Consider the following 14,867-nt stretch of genomic DNA (forward strand, 5'->3'; position numbering starts at 1 on the left):
AAGGCAGCTAGTCATCACCATCCACCGCCAACTCTTGGGCTACTCTTTCACCAACGAATAGTGGGATTGACCGCCACATTATAACGCCCCCACGGCTGAAAGGGCGAGCATGTTTGGTGTGACGGGGATTCGAACCAGCGACCCTCAGATTGCGAGTCGAGCGCCCTAACCACCTGGCCATGCCGGCCCCTCCAAATGGGTGATATTATCATAAAGCTGACTCTTGTTTTTTTCACATTTTGACCGTAGTTAAACACATGTATCACATCTTTAAGTTGCCGACTCATTTTTGTAGTTTTGCTTTTTTTTTTTACAGATATATATATATCACATCTTTAGCATTGCTGGCGTTGGAGATGACTGTGATTCTTGTCCCGTTATTATAAAAAAAAGGATATAAAATAAAAACACTTTCTGCACTTTGGAAACGTGCGTGCGTTATAAGAGTGACGGTCAAATCCCACTATTTGGACTGAAAAGAGTAACCTAAGTGTTAGCGTTGGGAAATGTTGACTAGCTATCTTCACGCTAGTCTAGCACTTCACAATTAGGAACGGCTAGCGCAAATAACCTTCGTGTAGCTTTGCAAGAAATCAAACAAACAAACAGACACGTCTTCAAATCTTTCACTGTCATTGTCATATATATATCCCTTTCTAGTGGACTGCTACGAGCTACACACTATATAACCTTTGTTTAGTCTTGAGATGTGTGGTATTAAGATATGCACTAAAATGGATAATTTTATAATTAATTGAAACTTCATGCGTGTTGCATATTCATTTACAAATATTTGAAATAAATGAAGATATAATAGCTTTGTTTAATACATATTGTAATATGTTATCTTTATCTATAAACTTGCAATGTTATTATCGGATATCATTTCTTTTTTAATTAGTGTTTAAAACAGTTTCAAAGAAACAACACTCTCTACTACACATGAATTCATAGCCTTCAACGTCAAACAGCTAACCTTAGATTATCGAAGTACTACGTGGATATTCATCTGGAAGCCATAGAATTACAAGTATACAATATATATTATACAAATAAAAAGTAAAGAATCAAGGTAGGAATGGGCATGGTATAATAAAACTTCTTCTGTACAACCTCACAAGGGGGCGTGCCCTACACACTGTTTGTCCTACTTCGTTTAACGTTCTATCCTGTAAGGCCCGGCATGGCCAGGTGGTTAGGGTGCTCGACTCGCAATCTGAGGGTCGCGGGTTCGAATCCCCGTCACACCAAACATGCTCGCCCTTTCAGCCGTGGGGGCGTTATAATGTGACGGTCAATCCCACTATTCGTTAGTAAAAGAGTATCCCAAGAGTTGGCGGTGGGTGGTGATGACTAGCTGCCTTCCCTCTAGTCTTACAATGCTAAATTAGAGACGGCTAGCGCAGATAACCCTCATGTAGCTTTGCGCGAAATTCAAAAACAAATTATAATAACACGTATTTGTATAGATGTATTCTATATCCTAAATTTGAAAATATTTGATACTTTGTGTTTTTAAAATTTAGGTAATATCATAAGCCAAGAAGAGACATGCAAGACAAAAAGTAAAGGAGTTAATAGGAAAAAATATATTTATTTACAATAGTATGTTAAAATATAATCATTTCCTTTCCAGTTAATGAGAAACTTGTCTTGTGTATAACGATTGGACCAGTTGTGGATACACCCTATATTTTCCACAAACGTGGCTAGAATCGTGTTAACTGACGACTTAAGGACTATTCTATAATGACGTATGATACATGTGCTTTCTTTGTGGCAACGTTAAACTGAAACTTAGCAGTTCAAGATTACCTCGCCAGTTTCCCCGTGGGAACAGAGATAAGTAATCCCAGAAGGAATGATGTAAGATTCACTGTGCAAATATTTATTGAGTTGTTTCGGTGACCTCGCGAAGTGCTGTAAAGCTACTTGTTAAGTTCTCTGTGTTGTCCAGTAAAACTAATGAGTTGGAGCTAAGGCTGATAGTTGCCAACTGGAGTAACGCTAAAGGATTTTAATATCCTGTCAATTAATATCATTTGATATTAATTGTAATATCCAAAATTATCCAGCAGTTAAAGAGAACAGATTGTTGCAGAGGTAGAACCAATAACACTCAGCCACCGCATCACATTTCTTCGTCTGAGAAAAACCTGAACTTTTGGGAAAAGATAACAGGTGTTTACAGCATGAATGAAAAAAAAATATATCGACCATTTTGTAATCATTAAAAACATATGTAGTACTTATGATTTTGGAAAAAGGACTTATGTTCATACACAAAAATTTATTACTATCTATTACAATGTTTATGCTGTTTTATGTACATGATTAAAATAGGGATATCGTTTTCTTCCAGGTTGCCTCCAACTGGCTCAGCGGTAAGTCTGTGGGCTTATAACGCTAAAAATGGAGTTTCAATACCCGCGGTTGGCAGAGCACAGATAGTCCATTGGTTAGCTTAATGCTTAAGAACAAATATTTATTTTCTTGTTATTACCTAATGATTCGACTTTGTATATCATAACAAGTGAAAGCACCAATTGGGCTTCACTGTGTTATATTCTGTATTGTTCTGCTATTATCTGGGTTTTTGGGCTCGTTTGTATTGAGAAATTATGTACAATAATTTTGAAATAGATATATGAAATATAAAAACTAATGAGTGTGCGTGTGTATATGTGTTTTCCTTTAGAGTAAAGTCATCTCGGGCTCTCTGCTGTGTCCACCCAGTGGAATCAAACCCCCTGATTTTAGCGTTGTAAATCCGTCAACTTACCACTGTCCCACTGGGGGACAAAAAACTAATAAAACTTTCTGTTCAAAGCTGTAAATAAACAGTTCTTAAAATGCATTCGAATTTGTTTTCATCTAATTTTCTTTAAAAAGTTTAAATGACTGAGTTATAATTTTATTCTTTTTGTTGGAATATTGCTGAAAAGTGTATTTATAGCTGCAACGCATCCTTTAAAAATGTCTCGTACTTCGACAAGAGAGAATATGATTGCTACACTTACCGACCGAAACTTAGATAAGTCTAACATAAACACCCCCGAACGAGGCCAGAGTTTCTAAGTTAGACACTTTAAAACATTACAACTTTGGGTTTTTATGGTACATGTTGAAATAATCAAATTTTATATCATTAGCTCAAGTCCAGCTCTTGTTTCGTATAATGTGCAGAACTTTTCCGTTTCATTTCAGTACGACCTAATGTATAAAGACAACTAATGTTTCTGAATTAAATGTTACGTCAAGAGGATTATTAATTGGATTCTTTGGTTGAAATGAGTTCTTTACTAGTAGCAAATTGAACGGTGGTAAATCACCACCGTAATTGTACAGCAGCATAGATGCTAGTGGAGTATTATATCAAGCAGATAATGAAAACCCACTGCACCAGTATTGATTTGGGTCCATAAGTAATGCACTGTCGTTAATGGCAGATGAAGTCATTGCTGAAACAGTTACGACGACGAAGATGCGAACTTTTACAAAAAAAAAATGTCGGTAGGTCACTGCTGTATACCAGAGGCTGACAACCACAGGAGCTTAGATAGATACTTTGGCAACGTTTTAAAATAATCTATAGAAGTTGCCTGTCGCTGTAGCTATTTAACTGACAACAAACCATGTTGCCACATGGATAGCAGCACATCATTATAGATATTTAGACCGTGACAGATCGTTTCAATAATATAATGATGGTAACTTACTGTAGCAACGTAAGCATCTCCAGCAGCTTTGAAAATCCATAAAGGCTTACAACTAGCCCTAAAAGCCCTAAAATGAATATATATATTCATATATGCATGTCATGTTTTCGATCCCCTTTTGGGCGTCGATCTGATAATAACGTTGGTTTAAGTAACTGCTCATCTCATGGATGTGGGCTGAACAGGAAATCATGTTGTTTTAAACTTTTAAGACATCAACATCTATATCATCAGAGATGGCAAATAATCTACTCTTAGCAAGCAAACTAGGTTTATGGTCTCGGTGTAGTCAGCATATTTTAATAATCGTGTTTACTGCTGACAAGAACTATATTTCAAGACATTTTTTATGTTGTTATTATGAGTTTCAGTCATCTTTTGAACTGAACGTTTACCCTAATTAAAATATCTCAATGGCCGTAAATTATGACTCAAATAGAACTAATTTGATATATATATATTTATTCCAACTAGAAAACTCGTACCAAAGGTAATGAAAAAACATTGCAGCTATATAGATGGTAATAAACCGTTGCAAAAATATAGGTGGTAATAAACCGTTGCAGCTATATAGATGGTAATAAACCGTTGCAGCTATGTAGATGGTAATAAACCGTTACAGAAATATAGATGGTAATAAAACGTTGCAGTTATATAGATGGTAATAAAACACTGCAGCTATATAGATGGTAATAAACCGTTGTAGAAATATAGATGGTAATAAAACGTTGCAGCTATATAGAGGGTAATAAACTGTTGCAGAAATATAGATGGTAATAAAACATTGCAGAAATATAGATGGTAATAAACCGTTGCAAAAATATAGATGGTAATAAACCGTTGCAGCTATATAGATGGTAATAAACCGTTGCAGCTATATAGATGGTAATAAACCGTTGCAAAAATATAGATGGTAATAAACCGTTGCAGCTATATAGATGGTAATAAACCATTGCAGCTATATAGATGGAAATAAACCGTTGCAGAAATATAGATGGTAATAACCCGTTGCAGCTATATAGATGGTAATAAACCGTTGCAGCTATGTAGATGATAATAAACCGTTGCAGCTATGTAGATGATAATAAACCATTGCAGCTATATAGATGGTAATAAACCGTTGCAGAAATATAAATGATGTTAAGGAAGTACAGTTGATAATTTGATAGTTGTGGATCATTGCAGCTATATAGATGGTAATAAACCGTTGCAGCTATGTAGATGATAATAAACCGTTGCAGAAATATAAATGATGTTAAGGAAGTACAGTTGATAATTTGATAGTTGTGGATCATTGCAGCATATACCGAGGGAGAGAGAAAGATAAAAGTAGTATTTGTAAGTCATAATAAACATCATCTAATTTTGAATTATAATTATTGATATTAGAGAGTAGTTTATGCGTGAAAAACATAATGTTTTTTTTTATGATTTGTTTTAGGGGAGTGTCTATGGTGAGCATCGATCTTAGTAACGTAGACATTGACCAGTGCTCTGAAGACAGAGGGATGTTTGCCGGTACACATAAGTGTGAAACTCAAACAACAGAAGTGAGTGAAATTAATTATTTGCATCAAGTTCGTAGTCTGCTGATTACCCTTGAAGAGGAAAAAACAAACAAACAAGCATTAAGCAAGTTGAAAATTCTTTTAAGTGAACATTTCGGTAAGAATTAAGTTTAAGCACAAGCGGAAGTGACGTTTTTTAATCATCGTTTAGGTTTCACCAGCAAATTATTTTTGTTTAACATTTTTATACATAAAAAATGATTCATTTATCAAAGTAACTTAACTTTCTACTGCCTTAGTGTTATAAGAAACGTTTTTACAGTAAGTATTTGATAATTAATGTACTATAAATTTAATTCTTTTTAAAAGTCAATATATCTGTTGATATACGTCTTAAATTTTATAAAATCATACTATATCGAATCTCTTAGACTTACCTAGATGTAAACCACAGCTGAAAACTTTGGAAGATCTTAAGATTAACGGGTATTTTAAAAATTTGGCTGATCGATTCCAGAATGTTTATGCATGAAAAGTTTTAAAAAACACACAATCATACTGTGTAAGAGTAGTAAACCTCAACACGAGCGCACAGATTTGCTTACCTGTCCTACGTTCGTGTGTGATTTATTTATGTAGTATATACCTTAAACACTGGATTGTAAAAGTAAAATTTGGTTAAAAGTAATCCTTTGTCTTAGAGAATCCAGAGTGAAATGTGCAACCTTACTTGGAGTATCACACTACATTCACCCTATACTGAATTTTTAGGTTGCAGCGTTTTGTTTTTGTTTCAGAGCACAGCCACATTGTGCTATCTGCTGTGTTCACCGCGAGGAATCGAACTTCGGATCTTACCGTCGAAAGTCCGTAAACTTACCGCTGTCCTACCGGGGGGACACATAAAGAAGTAATACATACTTACCCCATATAAAAAGACAAAATAACAAAGATCGATACAGTGAACAACATAAGTTCAGACATGTATTACTTATTCAACTTTTATTCAAAAGATGGCCACATCACGATCACTAAAACATTGTAAACCAGTGTTCGATTTGCTGAAGTTAACAAAATGACGTTCATCGGTCATGTACAAAAAGAAAGAAAAAAAGGGGGATGGATAGGTGGTTGACTCTTTAAAAAACCTGGATAAGAAATACGTTGAAACAATGAAATAAACTTACCTGGAATGGGAGTCTTTTACTTTTCTATTTCTATATGTTTTGTACTTCTATATGTTTTAAAGTTTTGTTTCAGTCTTTGCACGAATCACACTCCAGAAAGAAACAGAAATACCATTGTCGTTCATGATGTTATATGAGCAATTTTCGAGTTATGAGAAAATGTTCTTACGAAACGCTTTGGTTTTTATAACTCGGGGAAAAACTGTCCTTTATCACATTAGGCCCAAAGTGTTGGATTATTATTTTTATAATTCCTCAAAACACGTGAAAAGTTACGTTGGTAAAGTATAAACAATCGGTATCCGTTTTAATGCTGAAGTGTGAATATATGTTAACAATATAATCGAAACAAACTTTATTTGTTGACTTTTAGTACCAGTCAATGATATAAGATGCTGAAGTGTGAATATATGTTAACAATATAATCGAAACAAACTTTATTTGTTGACTTTTAGTACCAGTCAATGATATAAGTAAAAATATGATTTGATTTAACTTTATTTTCCTCTTATGGGGTAAGAGGGTTGAAAGAAACTCTATCTTTTAAGAATTGTAAGCTTTGATGGATTTCGCGCAAAGCTACTCGAAGGTTATGTGCGCTAGCCATCCCTAATTTTGAAGTGATAAGCTAGAGGGAAGACAACTAGTAAACAACACCCATAGTCCAACTCATGTGCTACTCTTTACCAATGAATAGTGGAATTGACTGTCTCGTTTTAACGCCCCTATGGCTGTCAGGGCGAGCATGTTCAGTGATGAGATTGGAACCCACGACCCGCAGATTGCAAGTCGAAGCCCTAACCAAACAAACAAACGAGAATAATTTAATGTCATAAGTCAATACACAAGAAATCCAAAGTCCGCAATGATAATAACGCACTGGATAAACGTTAGGATATATCCTTGCTGTATCTTCACGAGGTTCAGATATCTTTATTTAAGTTAGCCCTTAATCCAAATAATAAGAAAACGATACAAAATAATATCATAAGTATAAAACTTAATTTACAAATAATTTAAGATTTAATTGTTGTTGTGTTATACTGTCATTGTCTTACGTTTACTAAACCATCAGAGATCTAACATATGTTATACTGTCATTGTCTTACGTCTACTAAACCATCAGGGCCCTAGCATATGTTATACTGTCATTGTCTTACGTCTACTAAACCATCAGGGCCCTAGCATATGTTATACTGTCATTGTCTTACGTTTACTAAACCATCAGAGATCTAACATATGTTATACTGTCATTGTACTACGTCTGCTAAACCATCAGGGCCCTAGCATATATTATACTGTCATTGTCTTACGTTTACTAAACCATCAGAGATCTAACATATGTTATACTGTCATTGTCTTACGTCTACTAAACCATCAGGGCCTTAGCATATATTATACTGTCATTGTCTTACGTTTACTAAACCATCAGAGATCTAACATATGTTATACTGTCATTGTACTACGTCTACTAAACCATCAGGGATCTAACATATGTTATACTGTCATTGTCTTACGTCTACTAAACCATCAGGGCCCTAGCATATGTTATACTGTCATTGTCTTAAGTCTTCTACTTGAATAGAGATTATATTATATGCTAATTGCATCATTAGATGTCGTAAGATACAGGACATATCTGTCACTGTATAAATGCTTTACATCTCTAAACAAATGTCATCTTCATCATTGTGTATGGTAGACTTCAGTAGATGACAGCAAAGTGATTTATTGCTCTCGTTGTATTGGCTTTACTTACGAGTGCTAGTATATTATCATCGTTTTCAAGGCTTGATTCACCATAGGTATACATTAACAGGGATGGAAGTGACAGTATCTTTATGTTATTGTAATTGTCCCAGATTAAAAGAAGTCTAAAAGACGATATGCATATGTTATATTAATAGTAGTCTAAATGTCGTATGTTCTCGTACGTGGCCTATATTTTCAGAACTTTAAATAATGGCGTTTATCAGTTGTCATAAGTATACACATCAGCAAGCATGGTTTACTTGTTCATCACGAATTTTATAGCATATTCTGTAGTTGTATATTTCCAACAACATCACAGGTTTACCTGGCCTAATGGTTACGGCAGTCGACTCGCGGGTTCGAATTTCTATCAACGAACATGTTCGCCCTTTCAGCCGTGGGGACGTTATAACGTGACGATCAATCCCACTATTCGTTAGTAAAATAGTAGCCCAAGAGTTGGCAGTGGGTGATGTTGACTAGCTGCCTTCCCTCTAGTCTATCACTTCAAAATTAAGTACGGCTAATCCTCGTGTAGCTTTGCGCGAAATTAAAAAAACAAGTTACACAAGGGCTGTCTAGCGCAGTCCCTCATTTTGAAGTGATAGACTAGAGGGAAGGCAACTGGTCAACAATACCCACCACAAACTCATACACTACTACAATCAATAAATGGGGATCTGACCGTCATTCTTTTAATGTACCCAGATAGCCACGAGTAGATTTACGCGAATTTCAAAAACAAACCATGGATTTAAAATGATTTTTCACACTCCTGCTATTTTAATATAATTTTTCTTATTTAATACTCTACAAATGATATATTATGGATTAAGTAACGAGGAGCTACAAATTTCATATAACTCTTGGTTGAGGTTGAATATCAGTCAAACATTTCGATGATCTAAGCTTCTGTGATTCACTATTAAGTAGAGGAAAGATATCGCACCATTAATTCTACGTTATTGGTCACCATTTCTTGAAACAATGATTTGGATATTTTGTTGTTGATTTATCGATTCACCGGAGAACCTGTTATATTGCTAATTTACACTAATTTATATTGCTAATTTCAGAGTAGAATAAATACAAACAATGATACAATGTTAGTTTAGACAGTCTTTATTGTAACAATGTTGAATCCATAAAATAACAGCTAGAGTGTAGGATTCAATAGTTACATCTATACAGTATTAGTTTACAGTGTACATATTGTAGTAAAGTAGAGTACATAAAAACATATAAGATCTGTGTAATTAATATAATAATGTCTGTGCATTGGAAACTTTGTAAGCTTCATTAAACTATGTGAAAATGAAATTAGAAGTAGGTAAATATGTACGACGTCATCAGTATGTCAGGGAGGGATTGGTGTATATAGTACTACTATACGTTACAAAGTGAATGGTATTTGGGAAATAGATTTGCATCCCTCAGATCCCCATCTCATCCAACAGTGTTTATGTGTTAAGATTTTGTCTGTGAACTTCTTTATTTTCTTATAGATACTTAGAGTACCGGTACTGTCACCCTAATAAGCTTATATACTTGCTCCCGACATCCAGGTTTTGAAAGCGTCTCTAGATCTGGTGTCTCTTACTAGACAAGTCGATCGGTTTATAATTTTTGATCACATCATTCGGCTCAAAGTGTCTTTTGTACTAGATCTGTTTGGTGGGTATCACGTGTTCTGGAATAGGTTTAACCTCGCAGTCATTGAGACGCCCCGTACGGCCATCAGCCTTTTTTTTTTTTTGGTATTTTGTATTTGAATGCACAAAGTTTATAGCATGTAAAGGCAGTGCTGTGTATGTAAAGTAATTAAAACAGTTATGTGACCTGCCTAGACTACTCATGTATGAGGTTAGGTACGTAGAGTTCTAAGCGAATTTTTTCTCCCCAGTGTAAGATTGAATAGGTTACATTATAACCACGTAGCAACGACTCAAAATATCTTATTACAATGTAAGTTAAGTAGTTTAAACCATGGCTATCTAGAACACACCAAACGGAGAACTCGTTCAAAGCTATATAATCAAACAGTCTACAATAGGGAAAAGATCTAAACAAGGATACGGTAAGGTTAAGTAGTCAACATTATAGTAATGTAGAACTTATCCTGTTACAGAATAGTTTTACGAAAGAAGTACATTGCATATCACACTAACCTTATATGCTCACTAATGTTGGTGGTGTACTTATCTTGTTTCTGTGCTTTTATTGCCTAGAAATAATTGTAATAGTACATGAATAACCCTAAAACTGCTAATAAACCCCATATTCGCGCCAATACAAGACACCGTTACATTGTGATTATATAGAACTTGCAGAGCTCTGGGATCCTATAAATTTATTGTCATGCGAATATGGCGTGCTATAAAAGTGATTACTAAGTGCACGTAAGATAGTGAAATGGGTTTTGATCATTCAGTAGACTGTTGTTAATCTTTAAAACACTCGAGAAGGACAGTACAAACAACACTTATAAATGTGCTATCGATGGGATTCTGCTGTAAAAAGTACCCTTCAGTGTGTGACTAATAATTTTCAAAGAAATGGTGTATTTATTTATTTTGTAATCACACAGTTTACTTTATTATTTTTTATACTTGTATTTAAATCATATCTTGCTGGAAATTGAATTAAAAATATTTTAGAAGTTTACCCTCTAATATAAGAACTATAGTTTCCAAAAAAACATTTCTTCCCCATTATCACATTACTAAAGATCCCAGTGGCACAGCGGTATGTCTGCGGACTTACAACGCTAGAATCCGGGTTTCGATATTCGTGGTGGGCAGAGCACAGATAGCCCATTGTGTAGCTTTGTGCTTAATTACAAACAAACAAACAAACCAGTGTAAGGGGAATATCCTTACGTTATTTTCAGTCTTGATTAGTTTTTAGTAATGTAAAGTTATATTTTTAACTATTTATGTTTCAAGAAATGAGATATTTTATAAAGTTTATCCATTCATACCGAGTATGATTAATCTTTCCTTTTATAGCCTACCGGTAGTAATCATATAATTGATGTAACTAACTTATAACCACATAGTTTTGAAAGTTTTAAATTACATTGTTTCATTTTCTTTAAATGGTTGATCAATTAAGTATAATGGACTAGAGCCTTTAGATCATTTCTTTTTTGGAAATTTGTTACTTGGATTTATTTAAATAAATGATATAACTGATCGGAATGTTTGTGATGAGCTAATCAATAAATTAATCTTTCAGGATTTTCAACTGCCTTCATTATTTTAGCTGGTTTAACTTTTCCAAATTAATCTTTCAGGATTTTCAATTGCCTTCATTATTTTAGCTGGTTTAACTTTTCCAAATTAATCTTTCAGGATTTTCAATTGCCTTCATTAATTTAGCTGATTTAACTTTTCCAAATCTTTCAGGATTTTCAATTGCCTTCATTATTTTAGCTGGTTTAACTTTTCCAAATTAATCTTTCAGAATTTTCAATTGCCTTCATTATTTTAGTTGGTTATTTTTTTTTCCAAATTAATGTTTCAGGATTTTCAATTGCTTTCATTACTTTAGCTGGTTTATCTTTTTCAAATTAATATTTCAGGATTTTAAATTGCCTTGAATATTTTAGCTGGTTTATCTTGTTTCAAATTAATCTTTCAGGATTTTCATTTGACTTCATTATTTTAGCTGGTTTATCTTTTATTTCAGTGTGTTCCCATATCTGGGATGGGATTTCGACGAGGAGCTTATAAATGCTGCTGTCGAGAAGGATATTTTTTTCCTAACGGGACGCAAGATAAATCCGTGAACTGTTTCGAAGGTACAGCTGTTGAAAAACATTTCGTGGCCAGTTTATTAAATGACAAGTCTGTGGAAAAGAAAGGACTTAAATACCCAGAAAGCTTCACGTGTCTTCCTTGTAAGCCTGGTTGTGCCAGTTGTGTGGATGATAGCCCATGCAGTGTAGAGTACAACATTCTTCTCAGAAGTATAGCTCTTGGACTACAGAGTTTCTGCACAACCATCACCATTGTTCTAACTGTCGTTGTCTTTCGACTGAGAAAGTCCAAGGTAAGAATATAGAGGCTTTTGGGAGGGGGAGGATTTATTAATTTTGAACACACTAACGGCTAAGGGATTTGAATTTTGATGATTATATTATAATATATTTACAGTGGAATAAGTATTTCTGATTACTTCAAATGAATGCAAAAAGGAACTGAAAATAAGCAGATATTTGTTATGACTTTCTATTTTAGGGATATCAGTAGCATTTTTTAAAAAAAAGTAACCATATAAACTTTATAGTTTCTTTGTGAAAAGGAAAATCTATTCTATGTGTGCCCACAGTGTTTAAACCGGGAAACATTTTACAAACATATTTTTTAAAATCTGTTTCACTACCAGGAACACAAGATACACAATCTACATTTCATTAAAGTGAGAAGTATGTCCCAGTAATTTCATAATGTTGAATATTGGAGTAAGAAGTATGTCCCAGTAATTTCATGATGTTGAATATTGGAGTAAGAAGTATGTCCCAGTAATCTCATAATGTTGAGTAATAAAGTGAGAAGTGTGTCCCAGTGATCTCATGATGTTGAATATTGGAGTAAGAAGTATGTCCCAGTAATTTCATGATGTTGAATATTGGAGTAAGAAGTATGTCCCAGTAATCTCATAATGTTGAATATTGGAGTGAGAAGTATGTCCCAGTAATCTCATAATGTTGAATATTGGAGTGAGAAGTGTGTCCCAGTAATCTCATGATGTTGAATGTTGGAGTGAGAAGTATGTCCCAGTAATTTCATAATGTTAAATACTGGAGTGAGAAGTATGTCCCAGTAATCTCATAATGTTGAATGTTGGAGTGAGAATTATGTCACAGTAATATCATAATGTTGAGTAATAAAGTGAGAAGTAGGTCCCAGTAATCTCATAATGTTGAATATCGGAGTGAGAAGTGTGTCCCAGTAATCTCATGATGTTGAATGTTGGAGTGAGAAGTATGTCCCAGTAATTTCATAATGTTAAATACTGGAGTGAGAAGTGTGTCTCAGTAATCTCATGATGTTGAATGTTGGAGTGAGAATTATGTCACAGTAATCTCATAATGTTGAATATCGGAGTGAGAAGTATGTCCCAGTAATCTCATAATGTTGAATATTGAACTTCAAAACATAGATTGAGGTATTTCACGCTTTGATGAGGTTCAGTAAGAAATAAAATCCTTACTAGTAAAATGCTGTTGTGACGTATATTGTTTGATAGTTTATGTTACGCCACATTGTTCCTTTGCTTACAACAAAGTGGAAGCAATATTTTACACAGACACTTTGATTTCTTTCAGCACTTCTACTTAGATCATAAGCTCTAAGTTACTAACCCGCTTATTAAATTAAATGTAATATAGGAGTCTGATTCTCAGCCAATTCAGTCAAAATGTTTGTATAACAGTAAAGAAGAAGTTATGTATAAAAAACACGTTTTTCTTATTTCTCAAAATATTATTTTTCTATATAAATACAAATGACGATAGAAACATATCTTCATTCATAAATATTTTGAGCTTAATAAAAAAATAATAATTTCCCAATCTTCCATTTATAAGCCCCCCAGTGGTACAACAGTATGTCTACGACTTACAACGCTACAATCCGGGTTTCGATACCGGTGGTGGGCAGAGCACAGATAGCCCATTGTGTAGCTTTGTGCTTAATTACAAACAAATAAGCAATCCATTTATAAATGTAGAGAGTTTTTCTCCAGAGACGGAGTTTATCTCTTAAAGATTTTTTTTTTGTTTAGATTCGTGAATTAGAGTTTTATTAAACACGATCTAAAAACAATTTGTATCATTAACTGAAAAATGATCTTAATATTAGCCCCATCTCCACCCCTACCACAGTGGCACAGCGATAAGCCAGTGGACTTATAACGCTAAAAAACTGAGTTTTGGAAACCGGTGGTGGGTACATCACAGACAGCCAATTGTGTAGCTTTATGCTTAAAATTGAACTTCTAGCTATGGTTATGCAGCATGTTTTTGGTTTGTGGGATTTTATTTTATTTAACACTATAGGAATTAGTTTGTTTTACTAGCATTGCCAAATCCCTGCTGTGCTCAAACTGTTGAATTTACTCTATAAAGCCACTAGTTGTGCGTGAAATAGTGATATATTATAAATCTTTGAATTGTTCCCCATATTTATTCACACATTGATATGAAATACACAGTAATCCTGTGTGAAAATTTTCTTGTCATATTTACTAGATTTTTGTAAAAGGGGTTGTGTGACTAAAATCCCCAATTTTAAGTGAGTTTTGTTAACGACTGAAAAGGAATGAAAATAAAGTGTTGTTTGTAGTTAAGTAAGCACGAAGCTACACAAATGGGTTATTTGTGTTGTGCCCACAACGGGTATCGAAACCTTAGGCTTATCGCTGAGCCATTAGGGGGCTGTAAATAAATGAAAAGAAACAATTACAGAACTAACAACTATGAAATATATCTCTTTAGGGAAAACGTAATGTTTTGAGATGAAACTTGCTTGCTTTTCTTTCAGGATTTTAATTTTTGTAATTTTGTACGTATAAAAAGGCTTATGTGAAACTACTTCTAGACAAATGTGCTAATAAAGCGGTGGGCTGTGTCGACTTCTCTTTAACCTATGACTTCCAACTTAGGGAAAGGATAGAAAACCATACATTCTTGTGAA

The 14,867-nt window shown here is 34.1% G+C and overlaps 1 protein-coding gene across 2 annotated transcripts in view; it reads left to right on the top strand.

Moving 5' to 3' along the window:
* Window positions 1-14,867, top strand: part of LOC106466716 (probable G-protein coupled receptor 158) — a 170,627-nt gene that overhangs the window by 61,630 nt on the left and 94,130 nt on the right. For both annotated transcript variants that reach the window (XM_022394801.1, XM_022394802.1), the window contains exons 2-3: window positions 5,161-5,269; window positions 11,857-12,219. In XM_022394801.1, the coding sequence (XP_022250509.1) occupies window positions 5,161-5,269; window positions 11,857-12,219 (472 nt within the window). The remainder of the gene's footprint in view (window positions 1-5,160; window positions 5,270-11,856; window positions 12,220-14,867) is intronic.

Source organism: Limulus polyphemus, unplaced genomic scaffold (assembly GCF_000517525.1).
Source record: "Limulus polyphemus unplaced genomic scaffold, Limulus_polyphemus-2.1.2 Scaffold2357, whole genome shotgun sequence".
In the NCBI taxonomy this organism is placed as follows: Eukaryota; Metazoa; Arthropoda; class Merostomata; order Xiphosura; family Limulidae; genus Limulus; species Limulus polyphemus.